Genomic DNA, 26,144 nt, shown 5'->3' on the forward strand with positions numbered 1-26,144 from the left:
AGATAGCCAATACAGTGCCATGAATGAGTATTTGCGCTCTTCTGAGTTTTTTTGTGTATTTGTCACACTTAAATTTTTCATATCAAACAAATTTTATTAGCCAAAAATATATACAAAACAGTTTTTAAAATTAAAAATTTCATTTATTAAGGGGAAAAAAAATCATCCAAACCTACCTGGCCCTGTGTGAAAAAGTAAGTGCCCCCTAACCTAATGACTGGTTGTGCCACCCTTGGCAGCAAGAACTGCAATCATTTACAATAAGTGGCAATGAGCCTTTCACATCACTGTGTGTGGAGGAATTTTTTCCTACTCGTCTTTGCAGAATTGTTTTAATTCAGCCACATTGGAGGGTTTTTTTTGAGCATTTATCATGCCAAAGCATCTCAATCAGATTTGAGTCCAGGCTTTGAACAAACCACACCAAAACCTTCGCTTTGTTTTTCTGAGGCATTCAGAGGTGGACCTGCTGGTGTGTTTCCGATCATTGCCCTGCTGCATAACCCAAGTGCTCTTCACTTCAGGGCATGAACTGATGGCTGGACATTCTCCTTCAGGATTTTCTGGTTCCATCAATTACAGCGAGTCTCCCAGGTCCCGAAGCAGCAAAGCAGCCCCAGACCATCACACTATGATCATCATGTTTGACTGTTGATGAGATGATCTTTTTATGAAATGCTGTGTTAATTTTATGCAGATGTAATGGCACTCAAACCTTCCAAAAAGCTCATCTATTATCTCATCAGTCCTCAGAATATTTTCTCAAAAGTCTTGGAACGCCCATCCAGAGTTGGAGACTTCTGATCCATTTAAATTTAAAAACTCACGGCATCACAGCAGGATGATGTGGTTGTCATGACAAAATAAAATATTAAAATGACATAAAATAAATATCAGCATTAATATTAGGGTTTGATATTCTTTGGATAATGTTTTATTAAGAGTACGTACATTAACAAACATCACCAACAATATTGAAATACTGATTTTGATCTTTCTAGAAATAATAGCAGTCACATTAATGTATCTGTGTGATATAAGCACAACAGTTTAGCTTTGAGTCAGGAACTCATGTGCACTGAGTATCTGTCGGCACTGTCAGCAGTGGCTCTGATGTAGCAGTGAGTCAACACACTTACATGTGAAAGAGCCCCAGTTTGACACTGCGAGAAGACACAAACTCAGCATCAGGGATCACAAGCTAGTGTACCCCCAGTTATCTGGGGGGTTGTGTCAGGAAGTGCATCCAGAGTTAAATCAACGTATGGATCTATCATCCAGGTATACTGACCCCTTGGGAAATAAAGTGACCCCTTATTTCCCGAGGGGTCAGTATACCTGGATTAACAGATTTCAGTTGCTTTTCTTTACTGGCGTACACCCAATCTCTGTAAGACAGACACCTCTTAAGATACAATATGTTAGAGGAATGCTAAAACAAATGCACCACAAATAATTAGGCTAAACTGTAATCTGTATTCAGTCTATTTAGTGTTTATCACATTACATTCACAAAGCTGCTTAGATCGTGGAATGGCCTGTCGGAGCTCGTGTTTTCTCTATAACCTTGAGAGCAATGATCTTGACCCCGAGCAGAGCTTCATTGCAGGCACCGGCTATGTGAGAAGGTGGTAACAGGAAGCCCTTATTCCCGCGGTCCTGGAGCTCAAATGTGAAGGAATATTTGATGCCGAGGTTGTATGCCCAGTCATCAGAACCGCCCGGAGCCAGGTCTGAAGAAAGGATGGAGACACTCACATGTGCCCGGATCAATATTAAAGTGATTTTGCTTAAAAATTAAGTCTGTCTTACATATTGTCGCTGCTCCAGCACCATATCTGTAGGTGTTCCTGTAATATCTTCTGATGTTCTGGGCAGCTTCTTGGGCCATCTCAAGCTTATGAAACAATGTTTTTCCACAGAGATTGAGAGAGAAAAACTAAATATATCTCAGTCATTTCATGGCTGATGGATAAATTGGCGGGTGGCGCAGACTACTCACCAAATCGCTGTGGTTCTCTGCTTCCTCCAAGGTGCAGGAATATGGGAAGAGGAGCATCTGGGAGTAAGAGTGGATGCTGACGTAGAGTTGAACTGTGTCCTTGTGTCTGCGCAGGAAGTCGGCCACAGCCTGTGACTCTGGCTCGGACTCAGGAAACTCCCCACAGTAGATCTCAGAGCAAGGATTATGAGAGGCTCCCTTAGCTAGGTAGAACAGCAACACTTGACCTTGAGGAAGCTACAGAGACCCTTGTATGATCAGCTGATGTGTGATCTGTGGTTTTCACAACTTAGGTTTGTGCCCCAAAAGGAAAACTGCAGGAAAAAAAAGCATCGCAGCTGCTGCAAATTGACTGTGAGAGGAAAACTTACTGCACCAGTTGGCATCAAAGTTTCTGTTGAGGTCAACGCCGATGCAATTAGTTGCCTTGCTGATGGAACGGTTCTTCCTCCACATCCTTTCCTCACTCTAAAAAAAAAAAAAAAAAAAAAAGAAAAGAAGGATAAATCAAACATGTAGCTGTAAATGACTTCCCTTGCATGAAGGAAATGTTTCCATTTCATGTGTTCTTACTCCCGTCCAAGTGTATTTGTAGCCATCAGGGTTCAAGACGGGCAGGATGTAGACATCCATGCTGTTCAGGATGTGCGTAATGTCTGTGTTTTGCCCGTAAAATGACAAAGACTGAGGGCGAGGCGACAGAAATGTTAGTGAAACTGCTCTGAGAGAGAACAAACTCCATCACATTTGCAAACAAACACAATCGCCACAGCTCACGTGTACTCACATAGTGTATGAACCACAAGCAGAAAGCAGGAGCGATCCACTCTCTGGCGTGGATCCCGCAGTCAATCCACATGGCTGTCTTATTTGGCCTGTCGTTAAAAGACAGCTGAGGAAAAGAGGCCATCCGTTAACTCTAGATTAAAAACAGCTGATCTCAAGTGATAAACAGAGCTGTCAACACTCAATACTTTTCAGCTTAAAAGACTTCTAATGGGATAAGCTGTGTTGGTTACTTAACCCTAAAAGTATGCAAAAAAGATTAAAAAAAAAAACAAAACAATAAATCTCTTTATCATGACTGCAAGTTAAAGCTGATAGATGTAGTTTTACCTTGAGTACATACAGCGGTCGCTTCTCATATGAAGAACCAATAAGGATGGCTTTGACTGTTCTGGGGTTGTCTTGCGCGGTCCTATTAATCCAGTCATAGATCTACAATGGAGACAGTGTGCTTGGTTGTAAACTGCAACATATGCATACCTGTGGATCTAATACAGCAGCCTGGTGATAAACTGTTTTAGTGAAGCTTACAATGTCAAATCTGTCCATGCTAGAGATTATAATGGAGCTGAAACATATATCCTAAGAGCATCCTCACTAGACATGTTTAAACAGGACCTTTTATTCATCCAGTCCCAGTCATAGGGCGAAATGTGGGGGACACCCTGGAGACCTGTTATGATTTTCCATATTTTCTGTCATATGGAAACTGTTGCATTAAACTCTACCAAAGTTCAAATAATGAGGCCAGCCTATGTATAAGTTATCCCAACAGCTTTTCTCTTCTTGTGTACGTATGATGTTGATGAAAGTGGATACCCCTAATATGGTCATCTTAAAAGCTCTGCCCACCTGCAGTTCAAACCTTTTGTTTACCACAGGCAACCAATCAGAAGAAAGCTGGCTTAAACGGATGAACTAGAAGGCTGCACCAAGGCCTAATGCAAAGCTACTCTAGCAGGTGCCCAAGAATAAAACAGAGCATGTTAGGTCCTCTTTTAAATTGTCGACTAAAATTAAATGCTTACATCCTCCAGGGTGTGATATCTCTCATAAAACGTTGAGCTGCTTCGTGGGTCACTGGAGGCATTCCTCATCTGCAGTTCAATCAGCTCGTTAGCATTATCCAGTAAGACCCTGGAGTAAACAAACACAAATTATTCACCTGGAACGAAATGTGACAGTGTTTAGTGAAAGGGATGCTTGCTTTAAGCGGCGTACTCGTGTGTTATGTGATGTTTCTTCAGTAGATCCTTGACTGTCCCGGAGCTGTTTGCAGGGACAAAGAGGTGGACCTGCATTTCTTCTCTGATGTACTCAGCTGAAGCAGGCTGCCACAGGACTGTCTGGGAGAAAATATCTAATGTAATGAATCACAGAAGGAAAAAAATTTACAGGTGTAAATTCCCCTATAGAGTAAACTTCATTGTCTACCTTATATTCTGTGGAAACATTCTTCAAGATGTCTACTTGTTCTTCTGTTTTTGGGGTGATTGATAGAATTTCGTCACTAAATTAAAAAACAAAACATGCAGTTGACAAACAGCCGTATAGTCCTGAAATATTCAATTATGGTTGAATATGGTTTGCATAAGAGTGTCATAACCTTTTTTTTTTTTTTGTGGAAAACAGTTCCAAATAACAGTAAAGGCTTATTATAATACCCCCCCGCCCCCCACTAAAGTGTCTTACCGTATTCTTGTGCAGTGTCCTGTTTTCAGGAGTATGTTCAAACTCATAAAAACAAACCAAATTAAAAGAGTCGACATTATGACAGGGTCCAGCCAGACTGGAAAAGACAGAGGTCTGCTCAGAGTATGGGGGCAGGGAGACAATATTGATTGAAACTGTGTTTATTTAGAAGTTGAACTTTACTTTTAGAAAAGAACAAGGGTATAGGTCAAGTGGAGGCAGAGCGGCTTAGTTTACAGCTACTGTTGCCCTTTGAACAACTTTATTAAATTATGCATATCTTGCAAATGTCTAATGTAACGTAAAAGCTGCAACTGGACTATTCAAGAGTGAAAAAGCCCAGTGGTGTAATACCTCCTCGCCTGTAGGTGGCGCCAGATAAAAGGGAACCACGTCGTGGCGGCTCACGTGGGAAACACAGGGGGGAAGGAAGCAGCACAGGAGGAAAGCGGTTTTTGTGATGTGTTGTTAGTTTTCTGCGGGCAGGATGTCGGGCCACGATCAGCTGGCCCACTATTTGTGCGAATTAACGAGGTAGGGTATATTTGCTTTCATAGCAGGTGTTTAAACCTGCGGATTAACGGTAAAGTGGCGCTTGTGGAAGCAGAGTTAGCATAATTTTCTTTTCGGTTGCTTGACTTGCTGCAGTAGCAGAGACGATCTTTGGTCCAAGATAGAAACTAATAAGAGCGGTGATATATTTACAGAGCTCCTGTTATTCAGCTGTCGAGCTAATTCAACGACTGTAGCCTGCAAGGGGGGAGAAAAAAGTATAAACATACCAGGATTTCCGGTTTGTTTATATAACGTCACTACGAAAACCAACCTTTAACGTTTAAATGGTTATTTAATCTTATAAGTTTTAATTAAAACGATACAATATAATAATTCTATCTAAATAAGAATAGAAATAGAAAATAATTTAAATGATAACTTGAACGTTTACTTTATAAATATAAAAATATAGAACTGTTTATTTTATCTCTTTCATACTGTTCAGGTCAAATTTGACCCACTTTGAGTCATTTAAAAGCAGATTACCTTTCCTAAAGGGACCCAAAATACACACAAATCAAAATATTTTTAGATGTTATATTGTTGTGCTACAGATTTTTCTACACTGACGCTCTTCCGGGTCAAATTTGAACCAGATTCGAGATGGATTTTAGATCCATTGTACATGCCATGTCTGTATTTATTATGGGTCCGTGGTGACACGAGTACTGACTGTGAGCCCACCGTGTTTGCCCAGGTTCCCACAGCAATAGGAACTTATTCGTCTTTGGAGATTCACCCATGATCCTTCACACAGTGATCATATATGTGACACGAAAGGAACAGAGGTCAGAGGGCTTCTTGACACAAGATCTGTCACGGTGGTAGAGTGATTAGCATGGTTAGTTCTGTGAAGGTTCTTGGTTCAAATCCCAGCTTTTTTACGATGTAGCAGTGAGGACAATGTTTAACAGTTGTAATGGTTATACATGCTTATATAATAAATACCAACACTTCCAGGAAGTTCTTGTTATTTTCACATCCATTCATCCTTTTTCTTCCTCTTATCCAATTCAGGGTATGGGGGCTGGGGGCTGGAGCCTATCCCAGCTGCCATAGTGCGAGAGGCAGGGTACACCCTGGACAGGTTGCTTGTCTGTTGCAGGCCCAACACAGAAAGACAGACAACTATTCACACTCACTTTCACACCTATGGCCAATTTAGAGTCACCAACTAATAATTTCTTTGGACTGTGGGAGGAGGCCACGCAGACATGCAAACTCTGCACAGAAAGGCTCAGGCCAGGTGGTGGATTTGAACACAGGACTTTCTTGCTTTGAGGCAACAGGGCTAACCACCATGTCACCGTGCTGCCCATTTTTGCCCATTGGTGTGTAACAACATCTTCAGAGAAACTGATGCATTTGTGCAAACTTAGAATTAATCCATTAAAAATACATAGGAGCAGGTGCTGGTTTGTGGAAGCTGCCATGTTGCCCTTCCAGTGGTGAGATTTTACACACCGTAACGTTAATTTCAAACAGACTATTTATTCTAAATAGATCTCTAGTTCAGAATTCAGTATAGACACATATTATGAGGGAATTATTGGTCTGGGTCAAAATTACTGTGAAGGCATAAAATATGAACAGTATTAGGGTTTATACATCATTTTCTGATATCTTTTGTTTGTACTCTCAATTCTTCATGGTTATATGTATTGTCTCTCTAGCTCCCGGATCCCTTTTGCTTCTTTCTCTAAAGCTTCATCTTCTTGTGAATAGTAACCCAGGTTCATAGTATAACTCAGTATGTTGCACCTTTGTGCTTCAGTTTACTGTGGAAGTTGCTGCTGCCGCTGCTGTTCCTCTGTGTTCTGCTGGTCGCTGTCCTGGTCCTGCTTGTGCTGGCAGTGCGTTTCTGGCTGCAGAGCAACAGGAGTGTGCGGCGGGCGAGGGATGGCCGTCCCACTGTGGCCTTTTTTCACCCCTACTGTAATGCTGGGGGAGGAGGAGAGAGGGTGCTGTGGTGTGCTATCAGAGCACTACAGAACAGGTAGAGCTGGTTATTTTTTATTTTGCTTTTCCTGTACAGTTTTAAAAGTGGTATAGGTAATAATTAAAGTAAAAAATACCTTAATGTCTTCACAGGTATGCAAATATCAACTTTGTGGTGTACACAGGGGACCTGGGGGTGACAGGCCAGCAAATTCTGGAGGGAGCACGACATCACTTCAACATCGTGCTCCCCCGGCCTGTTCAGTTTGTGTTCCTGAGGCACCGGCTGCTCGTGGAGCCCGGACTGTTTCCTCACTTCACCCTCCTGGGACAAAGTGTGGGATCCATCTTCCTGGGGTGGGAGGCACTGACAGAGTTTGTTCCAGACATTTACATCGACTCCATGGGCTATGCGTTCACTCTGCCTCTCTTCCGCTACCTGGGAGGCTGCAGCGTAGCAAGCTACGTTCACTACCCCACCATCAGCACTGACATGCTGTCTGTAGTGAGAGAGAGGAACCCCAGGTAATCACTGTGTGTCCTTTCCAATGTTCAAAGATAACTTTGACTTGTCATTGTATTCATAATTTAAAAAAGAAAAAAAAAGGAGCTGCTTTCTAACCCCTCAAACTATTAATGTCTCAGGTTCAACAACCCAGACTACATCTCTAACAGCCTCTTCCTGAGTGCCTTCAAGGTGGTCTACTACTGCCTTTTTGCACTGCTCTATGGCATGGCTGGCTCCTGCAGCGATCTCATCATGGTCAACTCCTCCTGGACCCTTGATCACATCCTGTCACTGTGGCGCTCTCCTAACCGCACTTGTGTGGTCTACCCGCCATGTGACGTCAGCGCCTTCATGGACATCACGCTTGAAGAGGACGGGGACAGGAAGTGCCACTCGATCATTTCCATTGGGCAGTTTAGGCCGGAGAAGGACCACCGGCTGCAGATCCGAGCCTTTAAGAAGGTGTTAGATAGGAGGAGGGTGGGGTTAGGGGAAAGAGAGGCACTGAAGTTGGTTCTGATTGGTGGATGCAGGAACCAGGAAGATGAAGATAGAGTGCTCATGTTGAGGGGACTGTGCCAGGAGCTGGGTGTGGCTGACAGGGTGGAGTTTAAACTGAATGTACCCTTTGAGGAGCTGAAGAGAGAGATGGGGGAAGCTACCATTGGACTTCATACCATGTGGAATGAACACTTTGGAATAGGTAATTGATCTGACTGACTTAATGTCTAATTTAAAATGGGACTTTCTTGAAAATATGCATCTTTTCTCTTTTTTTTTTTCCCCCCTCCTAGGTGTTGTGGAGTGTATGGCAGCAGGGAAAGTGATTCTGGCTCACAAGTCTGGCGGCCCCAAATTGGACATTGTGGTACCTTTTGAGGAGGGTCAGACTGGCTTTCTGGCCGATGACGAGGACAGCTATGCAGAAGCCATCGAAAGGATCCTGGCTATGCCTCCAGCCAACCGGCTGCAGATCAGACGCAATGCTCGTCAGTCTGTGGCTCGCTTCTCGGATCAGGAGTTTGAAGCCTGCTTTCTGGCCGCTGTAGAGCCTTTTATAGGAACGCTTGAGCGATGAGAGAAGGAATCATTCTTTATACGTGTGTTTATGCATGTATCGTGATGTTTGACACTTGGAGCACCTTTCCTCTGATGCACTTAGGGCTGCAATTACACTTTAGGGCTGGTGACAAAATGGGATCATAACTTACGTGGAGATGACTCACATGCTACCTGTATCTATCTCTATTAATGGGCTACGTACCACAGGCCTTTAATGTGGGAGTAATTAAACCGTCATCATGTGACCCAGCTGTCTTAGCTAATTATAAGTCAGTCTCCAACCTTCCTTTTCTCTCAAGCATGCTTGAAAGAGTAGTTGTAAAACAGCTAACTGGTCATCTACAGAGGAATGGTTCATTTGAAGAGTTTCGGTCAGGTTTCAGAATTCATCACAGTACAGAAACAGCATCAGTGAAGGTTGCAAATTATCTTGTGACCTCTGACAGTGGACTCATCTCTGTGCTTGTCCTGCTAGACCTCAGTGCAGTGTTTGATGCTGTTAACCATAACATTTTATTACAGAGATTAGAGCATGTCATAGGTATTAAGGGTACTGCAGTGGTTTGAATCCTATTTATCTAATAGACTCCAATTTGTTCATGTAAATGGGGAGTCTTCTTCACACACTAAGGTTAACTATGGATGTCCACAGGGTTCTTTTCTGGGTCCAATTCTATTTACATTATACATGCTTCAATTAGGAAGTATTATTAAAAAGCATTGCATATATTTCCTAGAAATCTTAGAAACATGGTGTCTAACCAGATACTTACTCTGGATGGCATTACTTTGGCCTCCAGTAACACTGTGAGAAATCTTGGAGTCATTTTTAACCAGGATATGTCCTTCAATGCACATATTAAACAAATTAAACATCCTGTCTCAGAGTGATGCTGAAAAGCTCATTCATGCATTTATTACTTCTAGGCTGGACTATTGTAATTCATTATTATCAGGCTGTCCTAAAAGCTCCCTGAAAAGCCTTCAGCTGATCCAAAATGCTGCAGCTAGAGTACTGACAGGGACCAGAAAGAGAGAGCAGATTTCTCCCATATTGGCTTCTCTTCATTGACTCCCTGTTTAAATCCAGAGTCAAATATAAATGTGTTCTCCTCACATACAAGGTCTTGAATAATCAGATCCCATCTTATCTTAAAGACCTCATAGTACCTGCTGGGGGTTTCCCATGTTGCACTGAATGTTTCTTCTTCACTCTGCATTTAATCAGTTCTTATTAATCTGTTGCTCTCTTCCAGTGTGTCTTTTGTCCTGTCTCCCTCCCCTCACCCCTAAACAGTTGCAGTAGATGACTCCCCCTCCCTGAGCCTGGTTCTGCTGGAGGTTTCTTCCTGTTTAAAAGGGAGTTTGCTTGCTCATAGAGGGTCGTCTCATTGTTGGGGTTTTCTCTGTATTATTGTAGGGTCTTTACCTCACAATATAAAGCGCCTTCTGATTTGGCTCTCGATAAATGAATTGAATTGAATGCTCACACCTGTTGAAATGGCCACTAAATGCAGGTAATCAAAGGTTAGTTACAGGATTTGTCCTAAAAGTAGAAAGGAAGCAGAATGCAGTAGAATCAGAACAACAAATGGACCTGATTTTGGGAAGAAAACCAAAAACTAAGTGATGTTTTGAGCACACTGCTCAGCTCAAGGATTTAAGTCATTCCCATAAAGGTACACTTTTTCTAAGGTGTATATGACTCAGATACAGAATCGTAATGTAAGTAATCAAAATGTACTTCGTGTAGAGGATGTGAATTCAGCCACAGTCCTGTGTTTAGAGGTTGTAGTTTTTAAAACTTTGTCTGTAGTTCCAGTTTTGTTAAAATGATGTGTATTAAAGGGATGGTTTACCCCAAAATGGAATTTTACAAATTTTTTTCCTCTGTGATGCCATTTATCCATCTGGATTGTATTGTCTGTAGAATTGTCTGAGCAGGAAAGAGATGTTGCTTATGAGTTCAAAAACAAAACTTTGATGCTTTGAGCACCACAAGGCCATTCAAAATTAATTACAGCTGATTTTAAACTGAAACTCTGAACATAACCTGCTCCAGATCAGGTTACGTGTACGACATAAGTTACCACAGTGATTCAACTCACTACCTAGTACGCCCCTCAGAGGAAAAATATGTATCTTTGTTTTTTGGGGTGAACTGTATCTGTTACATTTGGAGGGGAAACAAATAGTGTGCTGAAACATACTGTATAATTGGACAAAATACATTAACAAGAAACATTAATTGTTTAGAAGAGCTGGAGTTCCCCACATTTCCAGAATGTGAAGTATTTTTGATATTGAGGATGATGTAATAAACATACAGTGTGTGAAAGGGACTGTTTCCTTCATGTATCACTTTAAAACAGATGGTCTATGAATGTGCTTGTGTATAAACTGTAACCATAATCTGAACTATTCTCATTGGGCCCATAATGATCAAAATGTCTGAAACTGACCTGATGTTGCACTCCGCTGTGACAGACAGGGGGCGGTGATGTGTAAAGAGGAGGAAAAGAGAGGGGAAATTAGCAGGAGTGAGATCAAGACTATGCAAAACAATTTCTGAGAACTGTTATCATCAGCCAGGCCATGACTACAGAATAGGTCGATTTAGACCGTTTTACGCAAATTGCATAGCATAAGTCTGCAAATCAAATGCCATGCTTGCACATTATTTGTTTTTCCTTATACAAACTTGATGTAAAGGGTCTTAAGTAGCCGATAAATCATTTGAATTTAACTCGACAATCGGACTTCATTCCACAAGTTTAAGAAAACCTCAGGTTAGCTTCAGCACACATTTCAGTGATCCTTACAAAGTACATACTGTTCCGTTCAATTGGGACATACTGCTTCATCATAACATTGAACTTTGACCCTCCTGCTATACATGTAGAGGTCTGAGGGTCAGAATGACTCAAAAGCATTCTTGTTTGCGTTTTGAAAAAAGCCACCGGATGCAGAAGCACGTCCTGCTGGTTATCGTGTTGTGTTTGACGTACTGTGTATTGGGACATCTTTTCTGCAGCCAAAGAAAAAGAAACCGGTCAGACGGTGCAAAAAGAGAGAGGCTATTTTTTTGGGAGGGGGGTCATAGAGTTTAAGAGGAGGTGCACAGGTTTATTGGGACCAATGCTGAGTATATTTAGAGAGACTGAGGCAGTTTGGTTTGGTGCTCAACATCAAGATGAAATCATACGTGCTTCTCCCGGCCCTGCTGCTCTCTCTGGGATGCGCAGGTGAGTAACTCTCTGTCTTGATCACTTCAAAAGAAGATTCAGTCAACTTCATCTTTTCCACATCTGTGACTTTGAAGGCGTCCCACTGTACAACTCTGAGCTGCAGTCTATGGCAGACAGGGGTCTAAGAGCAGCTTTGGCAGAGGTCAACTCAGTGTATGCTGCCAGCCACCTTTACCGGGTGACTACAGGCTCTCTCACAAGGGTGAGTCTGCACCAGATTCATTTAGACCCGTTGTGTTTCTTCAGTACGGCAACAGCTGCAGGTCATGCAAATTCATGAGAAATATCCCATGCAAACCAGATTATTCCCTCGGGCCTGAACACCTTTGACCTGCTGATGATGTTTCGCATCAAAGAGACCCAGTGTCCGAAGACTTCTGAAGACAACCCGCAGACGTGTGCCTTCAGGCCCGGCTTCTTTGTGGTGAGACATTTAAACCAATCAGGGATCAGCTAATTGGAGTTTAATTCTTGTTTTCTTTTGTGCAACACAGTTACAACAAGCAGGAAAAGCAAATAAAAATAGAGCTTATCTGACATTACAACATAAAAAAACTCAGAGTCCTGTAAATTCAAGTTTCCGTTAAATAAATAAACTAGCCAAGTCAAAAGCTGGAATATAGTTCACTGTGAAGGGCTGATATCTGGATTCTGGACTGAACACATGTTGACTCACTGCTGCGGCCCATTGTTTACATTGGCATGAATGAACTTGGCCAGAATGTGCCAGTGTGTGACTGACGGGACAGTGACCACACATCTTTTTTTTCCTCCTTTACCCACCTTTGCTTCAGCCCTCCTTTACCTGTTCCACCCGGGTGAGAATGATGGCCGGCTCAACCCAGGTGGTCTCTCTGAGATGTGGCCATGATAGCAGCTCCAGCTCAGAGAGCAGTGAGGAGGTGAGTCAAGAGTGAGAGCGGCACAAATTAAAAGTCAAACAAAGCCAAGCCTTTCTGCCCTGTCCAGTGCAGCACATGAATATCGAGGCTTTGTTTCCACAGGTGTTCTCGAGAAGGAGAGACCAGTTCAATGTCCCATTTGCAAACAGAGGTAAGGCACATTTTCACAAATTACAACTTCTCAATATGCACTGTGATAATAAATGACTAAAAACACCAAAACCTTTGACAGTGCCAGCTCCAGCTGCACCTCCAGCCCAGCCTGGTGGCCCCCAGTACAACCAGTTAGCAGAAGACCAGCCCAGAGGAGACACTTTCAGCAACTACGTAGTGTGAAACTTCAGCTTCACTATGGCTACATTTAGGTGCTGATCATATGAAAAATGTTGAATTAAAATACTTTGCACATCATGTTTTTGTCCCCTTTAATTCAAATTTCACTGATCTGTGTGCAGAGCTGTTGAATGATTATTGGAATGCAAAGAAAATAATATTCCACCTGTTTTTAATAAATTCTGATTAAATTTCCCTATTTTACAATAAGATGTTGTATTAAGCACCAACACATTTACATGGTGTAGTGCAGGGTAGGATACAACCACTAGAGGGAGTGTGAGACCCACTAATCACATGTAAATTGTGCTTATTGAATAAATAACCAATACACAGTACTGTGCAAAAGTCTTAAGCCACCCCTCATTTCTTTATACTTTGCTAGGAAAATGGGAAATAAGCGCAGTTATTTATTGAAACATGCAAATACACTTGGAAAAACAGAATTCAAAGGTGGTATTTTTTATATGGTGGATCGAAATCTGACTGTACTTTTCTGTGTTCATAATTCCACCAATTTTAAAAAGATCTCCAACACCACTCCCTGAAATGGAGCCCCAAACCACCAGAAAGCCTGGCTCAAGACTTTTGCACCATGCTGTAAATCCTCTCACACCTTAACGGAGTTGAACAAATGACTCTGAGACAAACTGAGGTCTGGTTTCAACATTTATATTGTGATTTTCAGTTTATATGCAAGAGGAAACATTTACTCTTATCTGCAACCATTTTTCTTCATTTCATTTGGCTCCATGTGTTCACATCAGGACATCGATAACTTACATACCGCACTGCTGCAAACATCCCCGTTGAGGACAATGACGTTCAGTTGTAAGAAAAAGGTACACTGTCTTCAAGGCCTTGTGTGGAACCAACACCTCATCTTCATGACAAGCTCAGAGGACTTGGAGATACAACGGATCTCCTCTGAACACACTAAAGTTCCACACTAAAGCCAGTTTAAATGACCTGAAATATTCATGATATGTCATCCTGGCACACACGGACATATTGATAATGAGCTCCTTGAAGGACAGCACCGGGACCCTAAAAACAAAGGCATTGCTGCTAGAAATGGAAACCCTTCAAAGTCGAGACTCTAGATAACCTTTGACCCTGTGCACCAAGAGCTGAAGCAGCAATGGCACCATGAAGAAACAAGATTCCATAGACACAAAGTAGAATTTAACATTCAGTCTAATGCAAGTCAGAGGATTTGTGTTATAATAAACTACGTGATTCAACGCTCTGTACATTAACCAAACGCATCGAGCGCACTTCACATGGCTGAATCCAGTCGGTACTTTCTACTTCCTGGATGGTGATGCCACATGAACTTGAGAAGGCGGCAGCGGACCAATGATAATGGAGCAGCTGCAGCTGCAACTCTACAGATACAAACTGAAGGATAAGGTCCGAAATCAAGCCAACACACAGGGAACTCACACAGTCCACGAAGATACAACCACCATAGGCCTCCTCTCCATTTACAGAAGTCCAGTACAATTTTTGCATTAAATTAAATCCAGCTGCACAGTTTAGACTCTTTTTTTTTTTTCTGGAAACCTTTGGACGATATCTCCTTTCTGTTTTGACCTCTGTGCAAGACTCTGAGAATAAGGCTTCCTTCTGATTTGCATTGGCCAAGTGGTGAAACAGTCTAGAAATGCTTGAGACAAAAGACTTTACTCAATTTCTTTTCTTCCATATACATTCCATTATGCGCTAATGTTGTTCTGCTCCTCTCTAGGCTTTAATGACCATCTATTTAAAAAGACACTTATATAAAAAAAAAAAATCCTTCCATTTACCACTCTTTAAATAATTTTATATAAAAGCAAACCTGACAATCCCTGTTCCATGAAGGCCTTCCCTAATGATGATTAACTACTACCACCATATGATCACGTACGCATGCATGCACTCAATGCATGCATGTTCAGTCCATGTCTCTCCCCCCCTTTCTTTCTCTCTCACTCACTCTCACACACACACATGTGCACGCACACACACACACACCTTCATGTTTTACAGCTTGTTGTTTATATGTTGTCCATGCAGTACCAAAGAAGAGAGATCATGATGGGTTGGGGGGTTTTTTTCTGTCTCCGGTAACGTGGCACAAACTTATGGCAAAGAAGCAGATACATGATTTGGCTCAGACCCGGATCCAGTAATATTTGCACAAGTCTTACTAGTGTTTACTCAGATCTGCTTGGTGTACCAGACAAGTGGGGTATACCATACAGGGTAAACACATTATGTTCCAGAGAGCTTACAGTTGCACTTTTCGGTGACCTCGAACTTAAGACTGGAGCAGGTTAACTGTCCCAATATTGTAAACCTCACTCATCTAGAAAGCCAAGCAATACAAAAAAAAAAAAAAAAAAAGAATAATTAGCAAACACTAGTTGAACATGGTCTGGTTTGGCTTTTAGTATTTACACAGTCATTTATTTATTATTGTGTCCCCAAGAGAAGAGAAGTCCACTAATGCATTTTTACTTCAGTATATTACTTAATTGTCTATTCATCCATCTTCACTGAGTCCTGACCAACAAATTTAATTACTATCCAGTAAGTTTGGTGGCATCCCCCCTTTTGGGTGGTGCAGGAGGGGGTCCTCGTCGTAGTGTTGCATAGCCTGAGATGTTTCCGGACATGTAGCCACCATTTCCTCCGTTGCTTTGCTTTCCTTGGTCCAGGAGCAGCTCAGGGGGTGGCGGAGGCAGTGCCATGTCGTCCATAGTCCCCGCAGGGTCCAACTTGCCCGAGAGGCCGGCGGAGTTGGCAGAGCCCTGACGTCCCACTGACTTTCGCCTTAGTGTCCTGTTCAGATCCTCCAAGAAGTTGGGCTGGCCTGAGCTGCCCTTTGGGGAGGTGGGTGGAGGTGGTGAGAGCGGAGGAGGTTCCGGGATGTTGTTACTACGTCGCCCGAGTGTGGGTGGAGGAGTCTTTTTTAGTGAGCTCTTTCCCCATGTTGAGTTACTGACAAGGGAGACGGGTGGTGGAGGAGGGGGAGCCTGGGGCTGGGGATTCACCACAGCTACTCGAGGAGGTCCGCCGGTATGGGCGTCATTACCTGGTGGTGGTGGAGGGGGGAAGAGCTCGGAGGCAGGTGGAGGTGGTGGGAAGTAGGTGCACTCAGGTGGTGGTGAAGGGAAGTCACCACTAGACTGCTTGGCCTGGCTCACTTTGGCCTGTAGTGCCAAGGGCAGGTTAGCCAGGTTGAGCTTTCCTGGTTTTGGGGGAGCAGGGGGTCCATTTGAAGGGTCCTTTGAAGGGGATCCATTAGAGGTGGTGGGACATGTGGAGGGAGGAGTGGCGTTGTTTCGGGGAGCAAACTTGCTGAGCAAATTTTTCCTGGATTCCTCGTAGGAGGACGAGGAATTAGACTTGATGCTGGAGTTCCTCTGGGGGGTGGGAGGTGGTTTCTTGCCTCCAAAATTAGAGGAGCCGGACGGTGACCTCCTCATGGGGGAGCCCATGTTTCCAGAAGGAAGGGGAGGAGGAGGTGGTGTTGGCCCTGTGACTGGTGCTGGGGGAGGAGGAGGTGGAGGAGGAGGAGGAGGTGGTGTTGGCCCTGTGACTGATGCTGGGGGAGGAGGAGGTGGTGGCGGCGGTGGAGCAGGGAAGCTAGTGTTGCCGTCTGGAGGAGGAGGAGGGAACTCAGGGGACTGTAGCTGCTGGCCACCCCCAGGCTGCCATTTTGGTTTGGTCTTAACTGCAGGTGGTGAGAGGGGGGCTTTGGAAGTGTCTGTTTGATGGGCTGCTTGGGACGAAGCTCCTGGGAACTGACTTGCTAACTGTTTCACCAAAGACATGGTGGGGGGGGCTCCGGTGGAAATGGTTGCTGGCTTAGACAAGCTATGCTGCTTAGGCAGAGTTGGGGGTGGTTGGCTGGAGACGTGGCCTGTCTGGAGGCTGAACTGCTTCTTGAAGGGTGCAGGTGGAGGAGGGGGAGGTGGTGGTGGTGGAGCTGGGGTTGGGCAACTCATTGCAGCAGGGGGTGGGGCAGGAGGGAATGGGGAGACTGGTGACATGGGCTTGGGGGCAGTGTGAGGGAGAAAGCCTGGGCTGAAGTTTTTGGGTGGTGCTGGTGGGGGTGCAGGGGGAGGAGGAAACTGGGCTGGTACTGGGAACTGCTGAGGAGGAGGAGGTGGCGGCGGTGGTGGAGGAGGTGGTGGTGGTGGGGGTGGTGGAGTGGGGGCAGGTGGTGGGGAATCCTCGAGTCCACCATTCGGAGACGGGAGGTCCCGTGGTGGGCTGGGAAACCGCTCCTTCAGGGCTTGCTTGAGCCCGTTGTGGTAGACATGCTGACTCATGGGAGCAGGTGCAGGAGGTGGTGGTGGTGGAGCTGGAGGAAAAGCGATTCCGTTGCTCTGTGGAGCAGGTGGGGGAGCCGGGGGTGGAGGGATGAAGGCCAGTGGAGTAGCTGGACTGGGCGGGCCCAGTTTCAACACAGCCATAGCGGACCCAGGGGTTGGCATGGATGGTGGAGGGGGAGGAGGTGGTGGAGGAGGAGGTGGGACATTAGTCCTTGCAGCAATGTGATTCACGTTTGGTTTGATGACCTGTGGCGCGAGTGGTGTCTGACTTGTGGGCAGAACTTGCTGAGCTGTTGCAGGGAGATGGGGTATCTTGCCCCCCTTCTGGTTCTGCAGCCTGGTGATGGTGCTGTACTTGTACATTGTGAGAGCCGGCGACTGATACGACACCATCTGGACTGGGGGTGGGGGAGGCGGTGGCGGTGGGGGAGGTGGTGGTGGAGGTGGTGCAGGAGCTGATTGCGGTTGCTCTTGTGGGGGTATGTGGTAGATGCTCATGGCCTGTGACTGCTGTTGAGCAGCCTGTGGTGGTGGTGGCTGCTGAGGACCTGGAGGAGCCGCCTGGGGTGGTGGTGGTGGCGGCTGCAGGGCCTGCTGAGGAGACGGAGGCTGGGGAGGGAGGTGGTGGTGTTGTGGCTGGGTTGGTGTCTGGGGTTGCACAAATGGGTGCTGAGGCTGTGGAGGATGTTGTTGCTGGGGATGGGGCTGAGACTGGGGCCGCGATGGAGGTTGCACCTGAGGTTGCTGCGGAGGCGGCGTCAGGGCTGAGTGGTCAACTGAATGCTGGCTGTGATGCCGGTGGCTGTGGGAACCGTGCGGCAGCGTGGCCCCTCTGGATGCCTCCATTCTCATCTGCTGAGGAAAGGCAGAGTGTCAGCTCAGTCACATGAATCATACATTCTCTTACAAACATGTGATTTTAAGAGTTTGCCACCCCTGAAAGAAAGTCATACCTTTGAGCTTTCCTCAATCTGGGTACCTCTCTTCCAGGCCTCAGAAAAAATGGAGCTCACCACGCTCTGGGAACGGCCATGAGAGGAGCCTGTGTCCACCCCGCTGTCAGAATGGCCTGAATGATTAGACTGGGACTCTGAAAGGACACACGCAAACAGTAAGCCTTTCTTAAAAGGTCACAGAATGCTGTTATTCAGGCAGGACTCATACTGAAGACTGTGACAGAGAGCAGGTTTATATGTACAAGTTGCCCCTGTCCCTCACACACGGGCTCAGAAAGCCCTCGCCTATCAATTACTAATATTGGAAATGCATCAGATGAGTGAAAATTTGTAAAAATTTCATATTAAATTTAAAAGCAGGCTACAAAGACAGGACAAACCAGTGCAGTTACTGTGCATGTACACGATCAGGCTTGTTCTGTAACAGCAGTTGGGGTGAGCATGTCTGAAAAGGCCTTTACAATATGCTGTACCTCTATTGGGTACGATATCCAAACACATTTACTGTAGTTGTTAATGCTTCTGTTGTCTATATTTATATTTATTGTTAATTGTTTGATGTCTTTTGTCTGACCTGCCAGGGACTACAGATGAAAAGTAGCCTTTTTGGCTAATTCTGGCATATTTACACATTGGTGTCCATTAATGTGCGCTGTCCCTTTTAAATAAAGAAAAAAGAAAAAAAAAATTTTTCTTTTAAAGCTAAATTTCTTCAGTTTTGAATGAGTGTTACACTAAACCTCATGGTATGTTAAAAGCAGCCAGCAGACTATTAAACATCCAGCCTAGCCTCTCTTATCAGAAAATGAGCTAACCAGGTATGCTGGCAGAGCTGGAGCCAGATCTGATGCTGGACGTAGAGAGAGAGGACCAATCGTAGGCTGCCTCTGTCCTCTTCATGGCTTCCTGGTAGTTTAAATACAGCTGCTTCCCATACTGCATAAAATCACAGAACACAAAGACACTTAATAAATGAAAACACGCTAATATTTGCCAGTTTCTTTGTCTTCAATGGCAACTTTGGTTTAAACCAACCTTTGCAATGCGAATCCCATTCACCCACTGGTGCAGGGTCCTGACATCATCGCAGCACAGATACTTGATGTACTGGGACTTCTTCTGGATTTGCGGATGCTGTAAACAAACGTATTACTGTCACTCACTGCAAAATGATTCAGAATAACAGCTTTTATATGATCTGTAATGGGCTTCAAAGCATCCTCTCGCCATTTATTAGATAATTGCTTATTCATTACATTAAATGCAGTCAGTAAACAAAACTTTCTACTCATTAAAAATAAATAATTTCAGATTAAACTAATCCGATCAACTGATTTGGAAAATGTTTGCAGAGCGACATCATAAGTGGCATTTTCTAACAGCAGACTAATGGCACTAAGTGAATGGTGGTAATAGTCAAGCACTAAAACTGTATGTCTCTAGGGACCATAACAACCACTGCACATGTTCACACCTCTACTTTAAACCCATTCCACAAACAACACATTTAATTCCTATCCATGTTACCATTGTGCCGATTTAGGTTTCTGGAGGAGTGTTAATATTTGCGGTTATTTGCAGGTCAATCAGGGCAACACAAAGTTTCACCTTCAAAGCCAGGCAGTAGTCGGTGGGAGCTTTGTATTTGCTGCGGTAGTCTTGCCCATAATACACGTTAACATGGTCCAACTGCAGGAAGCACACGAGATCTCTGGATGCCTGCGGAGAAAGAGACGCAGGAGACAGAGGTATGTACTGATGTATGGTTGACCTACAAGAAGACCACTGTTGGCTGCTGCTCCTCCATGCTAAAAGCAGAAACAGTGCATTTTACCCATCATATTTGTGGTGTCAGTTTGGACTGCGTGTATAGAAATATGGAGAACGTGGTGTTTCAGTGCATGAGTGAAGCTGCTCTAGACTGGCTTGAAATAATCATGCAAAGTCCCTCATTTGTCCAAGTTTAATGTCTATATGCTTTCAAGGGTCTAAATTATATCTAGTGCTCTATGCAGTACCAAAGCTGGCACTGTAATGTACTGCAGGACTTAACCTACTTTCTTATATAATACATCATTAAAGGATTAAAAGAACCAACAGTATACACAGTATAAAATTACTTGGGAGGATGACACTGTTAAAAACAGAACTTGTGCACTGCAAATCCACCCTGTCAAAAAAAAAAAAGCATGCCACTTCTGCTCTTCAAAGTGATCGAAACCAAACAGGAAATGCCACAAAACAGACACTGGATCTGGTTCTCATAACCCTAATGCCACATTTGCATTCTTCATCTTTGTTTTGTCTGAGTAGAGTGATTACGTGCCTATAGTACACTATCTCCACTGACCTTGGCTTTGCCTTTGGGGACGTAGTAGATCCCTGAAGCCCTGAGGAGGAAGTAACGCTTCTTCCAAGACTTTTTCCCATCTTCCTTGAGCCACAAGACACCCTCGATCTCTGGCACAGACACTGAGCCACCACAGAAACATTCCTGAAGGATATACACAGAGATCCATTAAATAATTCATCTAAGTAATGCTCCGGATTAGGAGAAATGATACGAGCATCTGTGGTTTAACTTAAAACACAATCTTACCTCTAATAAAGCTTCTTTATTCCTGTCGGCCATTTCTGATGTCTCCTTCCGCCCCAACAAATAGTTCTGGAAGTGATTGAGCAGAACAGTGAAGTCAGTGGAGGCGTGAGTCGAGAGGGGGGGGAGAAAGTCTCACCTTATCTTATGTGTAAATAAATTATTCACTTTCACTCGCTCTGACCTACTTCCAACACTCCTACACAACACACACTCTGTTATTCACTCTCTGGGTCTGTGCAGGCACTCAGCATGCATAAACAATGTCTCTGTGCGTATAACATATACTGTCGGCGTTTGCGCGTCGAATGCAGAGCAGTTAAAAGGGGAGAGATCATCGTCTGCCCTCGCTCTGCTGAACATGTCACCGTGTGTGTGTAGTTTTAATGTAACAGGCGGTCACCTGAGGGTTCTTGAAGAGGGCGTATTTCTCAATGCGCTCAATGAACATGAGCTTGTTGTGGCTGTCCCGGGTCCAGTTTAGTAGATTCTCCACAAGGTTCTCGTGATCCTCAAAAATACGCTCTGAGAAAGAGGAGGAGGAGGAGCAAGAACAGGAAGTGAAGACAAGATGCAAGCAGGTTTTGTTTTTGCTCATCTCCAACTGTGCACTTTACTAATACCTTGACTTCCGGCGCCGCGCGAGCAGGCAGCCAGTTTCAGCAGCTCCGCACTAATTCCGTGTTTTTTCTCATTTTGTTTAGTATTAGATGTGTTTTTGTGTTTCTGTATCTTCTGCTCTTTTTCCTCATGATGGAGCAGACTTTTTTATATATTCTTTTCTTAACAGTGTGAATTATTATATCTTTATTTATATTTATAATAACTGCGGCTGCTGTTACACCCAAATTTCCCCTCTGTGGGACAATAAAGGCTGTTTCTTCTTCTTTTCTTCTTCTCAAGGAATTGCTGTCTTTTTTTCTTTTGGGTGGGGCAAACCGTGACTATAGCCAATTTTAATATATGTTTATCATCTACACATGCTGTGAGAACCCCCACGTTCATCATATGCCACAAGTGCAGACCAAAGCAAACCATAAACAATATTTATTTGACTCAGGCAGTTGCTCCCTTACCCATCTGCAGCTCAGTGATGGTTTCCACCAGAGACCAGTCGGGGCTGTATCCGCAGTGGGACTTATCCAGCAGGCTGTCTAACACCTGCCTGACTGTCTGCCGCTCGTCCACCATCATGGTCTTTGAGCTCTCATCGGACATGTGGACCCTGATCACCAGCTGAGGAAGACGGGGGTTAGGGGAGGAGATTAAAACATGAACGAAGGAGAGCAAAACAGACACCGATATGTAAGATTTATCATCATGCATGCATTAGATCATTCACTCTATAATGCAAGGAGTTTAACATAAACCACATTTATACTGTAATAAAAAAAAATCAGCCACTCTTTATAACCAATTGAGTTTCCAGCAGTGTATTCACACAATCATATTTTATGCCATCATCTGTATTGCTCACTGTATTCAGTGCCTGTGGAGAAGAGATTTTGTGTTACTCTTCTGAGCTCTTCAGATTTTACTGTATTACATAAAATAGCATCGCACATTCAGTAGGCACACTAACAATAACAAATGAATGTCTTAATTCCTGACATCACGTGCTTGTGAGGCTTATTTTAAATACTTCAAACCATTTACGGGGTCTCAATGTCCCACATATAGCCGCTAAACTTGAACCTGAAGTTTGGCATCCTTGAGCAGCCGGAACATGAAAGCTTAAACTAATCTGGATGTGGCGCACTCGCACACGTGCCAAATCCTGGATCACACAACCGCAGCCTTAATGTGTGAAACCAAATAAAGCCCAGGATTCCTTGACCTCCTGCTTGTCGCCTCCCACTGTGACCCCGATGGTCCAATCGGTGTACGGGTACAGATGATTGAACCGAGGCTCAGGCCAATGGGAATGGAGGGACAGTGATGAGTCTCAGACATGGGGGGGGGGGGGGGGGGTATGACCTACATTTCTCACTAGAGCTCCCCCCCCCCACACACACACACACTCCAAGGGAAAAAGTTAAATCAAATCTAACGTCTAAATGCTTGGAGAAGATACATTTCTTATCCAGATGCACTCAAACTGCTGTGGGAAAATCATTGCTGGTCATGTAAAATGCTGACAACCAAGGCACAAATAATTTAGCACATCAAAGCGCTCTCCTGTGTTGGCTGACCCCCCCCAATGTTCTGTCTGTACCAGCAGCCTTTATCTTGTCATACTGCATTTACTTGGCAGAGTCAAATCTAGCCCTGTTCTGTGAAACACTGTCGAGCTTCAACCATTCACTGCGTGCAAAAAGGACACCATTCTGTTAAATGGCATTGCTCTCATTCACAGAGACAGTTCATTCACTGCTGGAAACACTGGAAAAAATGGCCTGCCTGTGAGAGGAGTCCCGTATCGACCTCGCAATGGAAGCAAACGCACCCCGGTTGTTCACCGAAAATCGGCACATGGTGGGTTTGTTGGATGCACGGCATAAATGACATGTCTTGTGAAGATCTGTGTTGTCTTTCTGTGCGCACACACACACACCATGTTTTTCTGAAGCCCGTCTCTGATTCTTTGCTCCCTCCCCAGCAGACAAACGCACACATAATCAAACACTGCAATGACCTATTTTCTGCATGCTTCACCGCCTCGCTGTGAATGAAGTTCACAAAGAAATGCGGCATGCAGAAAATATGACAAGACGGCAATTATTAGAAGTCAGGAGGGCTTTTTTTTTTCCTTTTCTCTAAAGAGTCAGCCAGTGAAGAGGTGGTCCTACCTTTTTGACTTGCGCCTCCTTGATTTTCTCCAGGGCGACTCTGATCTTCTCTGCCTTCAGTTTGGCAGCTTGCTCCTCCTAGATGAACACACAGGAGCCTGTTAATACAGCACACTTTGATTTTATAGCCTCATCTACTTTACAATAAGACATCCTGCACACACAACTTCATAAAATAGTGAGCAGCTGTCCAAACCTTTAAAAAAAAAAAGATGCACCAGCACCTGGAATGATGGCGCCTGGTGTCATGGGCAAAAAAAATCTAGTTTACCCTTCAGGTTGCTTACCTGCCCCCTCCAACAAGATGCCATCACCTCCATTCTACAGGTTGTGTAAGCCTCCACGTGTTATAGCACTTGTGTGCGATTATTCAATCAAAAACAAATAAACACAGTGATGCTAAAAAAGAAAGAAATGCAGTGGTGGCACTGGCTCCTCAAAAATGGCGCTCCATTTGCTATTTATGGTTTCATACTGGTTTCATATGGAGCTGCAGCAGTTTCTTTTGATCTTGATATACAGCAGAAGGGAGACAATAGTACAAGATCCCCGAAGGGCGAGAGGCTGCAGATGAATGTAGAATCAGTTCTGAGAGCATCTACGCATCCCGTTTAAAGATAGAAAAACCACGTTCGAAAATGGAAAATATCCAGATGCATCCATAATTTGATATAAAAATCGGACAAATGCGGTTTCTTCTTTTAAAACGAAACATAAAAAAAAAGAAAAAAAAAAGAAAAAAAGTTATTCCACCTTGATTCTCAGCAGATAAAAGTCAGCCTTGCATCCACATCTGCCATCACCCAAAGATGACACCGGTCAAAGGGGCTGAGACTGTGCTGACCGGGGACTTTTGTGACAGTGCAGGTTCACTGACACGCAGACATGTGCGGCCAAGATGAGCACAATTTGACTAAAACGCCAAGTGAGACAGTAGGGAGGAAAACGCCCCTCCCCCTTCCTGCTTCCTCCCCTCTCCCTCTCCATCACTCGTTTCCTCTCTTTACAGCAGATGCAGGGGTTTGGGAGCGTACCCAATCGATGGAGCATAATCCCCACCAAAAAAAAAAATACTAGAAGGAAGGGTCGCCCAACCAGCTAACTCCATTTTAAAGGACCCTGTACCCTTTAGCCAATCAGGTCGAGGTGGGGGAAGACCGTGACCGACTCCGGCCCCGAAGCTAAACCACAGTGACAAGGACGGAGAGTGGGTGAATGTGAAGCTGAGGTGCTGAATATTTGAAGTTATGTGTATATACACACACTGGCATGTGTGTTCAAAGAGAGAGGGTGAGGGGTATTAACAAGTGCTTCCCAAGCCTCTTATCCCAAGAGGCCCCCCGCCCATTCCTTGACCCAGACTACCTTTTCCACATGACCGACTCTAGGACACACACACATTAAAACTTTAAAACCAAGAGTGTGTTTGGCCAACACATAATGGCAGGCTTTTAGCCACCCCAGTGTGTGTGTGTGAGTGACTGAGTAAGAGCAACGGCGATCAAGAGGTCATGCGAGTTGTACAGATTACAGTCCAGAGTCAATCTGAGTCACAGTGTGGGTTTAGCCCGAGCAATGTCAGCATGACCCCCCCACCCCCAATTCTCACTCTCCCTTCCCTTATTCCCCCTCCACACGACATCCACTCCCTGCTTTTTATTGGACATTAGTCTGATTCCGATTCCACAGGCGTTTTGCCCCTTTCGCTTTCACACTGAGCCACACCAGAGCCAATTTTTAAAAAACCTCTTCTGCCTAGTCTGAGGGGAAAAAAAAAAATCTTGGCAGCCACTTCCTTTGATGTCTTTCCACTCTCTCCCGCCTCGCTCGTTCCCAAGCATCCCGCGCTCATTCAGTATTCTGATTCGCGAGCGAGGAGAGGGAGAAAATTTGTGAGTCCAGGCGATTGCAACTCGCCTTCTTCTATTCTCTGGTGGAAAGTGTAACACTAACACATAAACCTCCTCCCAGCCTGTAAGCTGCAGGCTCTCTCTCCTCTCCCCTTTAAAAAAAATTATAGTCAAGGGCTCTGAGTACAGGGACAGACAGCGAAAGGCACCGAGTTTTGAACCACTGAATTAATCCGAACCATAAAGTGGCTGCCCTTTTAAAATTTTAGCTCTAAAACTTGAGGGCATGTGAGCTGTGCAGCTTTGCTGCTGGCACCCATTATATTCAAATAAAGGACATCACTGAAAGGGCTCAGAATTCACTGCCAACGGCCCCTAATGGAGATCTCTGTGTGGAAAAACATACAGCTTTTATTTTCTAAGGACACAGACTTTCTTTTGTAGTTGATCTCATATTCAACAGAAGCGTAAAAGGATTTAAACTCTGGCGTTCAATATCTAACCATCTTGGAATCATCTGGTTTGTACTTCGATATGCGTTCTGCATCAATGGCGAGATCGCTCACCAGCAACAAATATGCACACACATGCTCAGCATC

The 26,144-nt window shown here is 44.3% G+C and overlaps 4 protein-coding genes across 5 annotated transcripts in view; 2 read left to right on the plus strand and 2 right to left on the minus strand.

Annotated features, from left to right (window-relative positions):
* Positions 1–915: 915 nt before the first annotated feature.
* On the minus strand, positions 916–4,614 carry cpb2 (carboxypeptidase B2 (plasma)). The gene is made up of 11 exons (XM_030750819.1): positions 4,481–4,614; positions 4,223–4,298; positions 4,010–4,134; positions 3,817–3,925; positions 3,119–3,220; positions 2,790–2,894; positions 2,576–2,686; positions 2,374–2,470; positions 2,003–2,205; positions 1,813–1,897; positions 916–1,733 (listed from the first exon to the last, which is right to left on the minus strand). The coding sequence occupies exons 1-11, from the start codon at positions 4,555–4,557 to the stop codon at positions 1,522–1,524; spliced, it is 1,302 nt and encodes a 433-aa protein (XP_030606679.1). The 5' UTR covers positions 4,558–4,614; the 3' UTR covers positions 916–1,521.
* A 266-nt stretch (positions 4,615–4,880) lies between these two features.
* alg11 (ALG11 alpha-1,2-mannosyltransferase) lies at positions 4,881–9,393 on the plus strand. Its single transcript, XM_030749909.1, has 5 exons — positions 4,881–5,014; positions 6,810–7,031; positions 7,127–7,498; positions 7,619–8,184; positions 8,276–9,393. The coding sequence occupies exons 1-5, from the start codon at positions 4,968–4,970 to the stop codon at positions 8,557–8,559; spliced, it is 1,491 nt and encodes a 496-aa protein (XP_030605769.1). The 5' UTR covers positions 4,881–4,967; the 3' UTR covers positions 8,560–9,393.
* Positions 9,394–11,736: 2,343 nt separating this feature from the next.
* Positions 11,737–13,129, plus strand: spp2 (secreted phosphoprotein 2). The gene is made up of 6 exons (XM_030754003.1): positions 11,737–11,788; positions 11,866–11,993; positions 12,093–12,215; positions 12,586–12,693; positions 12,796–12,844; positions 12,926–13,129. Exons 1-6 carry the CDS (start codon positions 11,737–11,739, stop codon positions 13,027–13,029), a joined length of 564 nt encoding a protein of 187 aa, XP_030609863.1. The 3' UTR covers positions 13,030–13,129.
* A 555-nt stretch (positions 13,130–13,684) lies between these two features.
* raph1b (Ras association (RalGDS/AF-6) and pleckstrin homology domains 1b) overlaps positions 13,685–26,144 on the minus strand; it is a 40,542-nt gene continuing 28,082 nt past the window's right edge. For both annotated transcript variants that reach the window (XM_030751123.1, XM_030751114.1), the window contains 10 exons: positions 23,696–23,773; positions 21,983–22,142; positions 21,310–21,431; positions 20,910–20,975; positions 20,661–20,804; positions 19,919–20,029; positions 19,346–19,444; positions 19,126–19,246; positions 18,308–18,444; positions 13,685–18,206 (listed from right to left, as the gene is read on the minus strand). In XM_030751123.1, the coding sequence (XP_030606983.1) occupies positions 15,597–18,206; positions 18,308–18,444; positions 19,126–19,246; positions 19,346–19,444; positions 19,919–20,029; positions 20,661–20,804; positions 20,910–20,975; positions 21,310–21,431; positions 21,983–22,142; positions 23,696–23,773 (3,648 nt within the window). In that variant the 3' untranslated portion in view covers positions 13,685–15,596. The remainder of the gene's footprint in view (positions 18,207–18,307; positions 18,445–19,125; positions 19,247–19,345; positions 19,445–19,918; positions 20,030–20,660; positions 20,805–20,909; positions 20,976–21,309; positions 21,432–21,982; positions 22,143–23,695; positions 23,774–26,144) is intronic.

This window comes from Archocentrus centrarchus, chromosome 2, assembly GCF_007364275.1.
Source record: "Archocentrus centrarchus isolate MPI-CPG fArcCen1 chromosome 2, fArcCen1, whole genome shotgun sequence".
NCBI lineage: Eukaryota > Metazoa > Chordata > Actinopteri > Cichliformes > Cichlidae > Archocentrus > Archocentrus centrarchus.

What these genes read in the sequence shown, in the direction of transcription:
- spp2 (XM_030754003.1), top strand. Translation starts at nt 11,737, where the DNA reads ATGAAATCATACGTGCTTCTCCCGGCCCTGCTGCTCTCTCTGGGATGC. An exon ending in CTACAGGCTCTCTCACAAGG is followed by an intron (nt 11,994 to 12,092) that starts GTGAGTCTGCAC and finishes CATGCAAACCAG; the next exon opens with ATTATTCCCTCGGGCCTGAA. An exon ending in GCTCAGAGAGCAGTGAGGAG is followed by an intron (nt 12,694 to 12,795) that starts GTGAGTCAAGAG and finishes TTGTTTCCACAG; the next exon opens with GTGTTCTCGAGAAGGAGAGA.
- cpb2 (XM_030750819.1), bottom strand. Translation starts at nt 4,557, where the DNA reads ATGTCGACTCTTTTAATTTGGTTTGTTTTTATGAGTTTGAACATACTC. An exon ending in AAACATCACATAACACACGA is followed by an intron (nt 3,926 to 4,009) that starts GTACGCCGCTTA and finishes TGTTTACTCCAG; the next exon opens with GGTCTTACTGGATAATGCTA. An exon ending in GACCGCTGTATGTACTCAAG is followed by an intron (nt 2,895 to 3,118) that starts GTAAAACTACAT and finishes TCTTTTCCTCAG; the next exon opens with CTGTCTTTTAACGACAGGCC.
- alg11 (XM_030749909.1), top strand. Translation starts at nt 4,968, where the DNA reads ATGTCGGGCCACGATCAGCTGGCCCACTATTTGTGCGAATTAACGAG. An exon ending in TATTTGTGCGAATTAACGAG is followed by an intron (nt 5,015 to 6,809) that starts GTAGGGTATATT and finishes TTTGTGCTTCAG; the next exon opens with TTTACTGTGGAAGTTGCTGC. An exon ending in GTGAGAGAGAGGAACCCCAG is followed by an intron (nt 7,499 to 7,618) that starts GTAATCACTGTG and finishes TTAATGTCTCAG; the next exon opens with GTTCAACAACCCAGACTACA.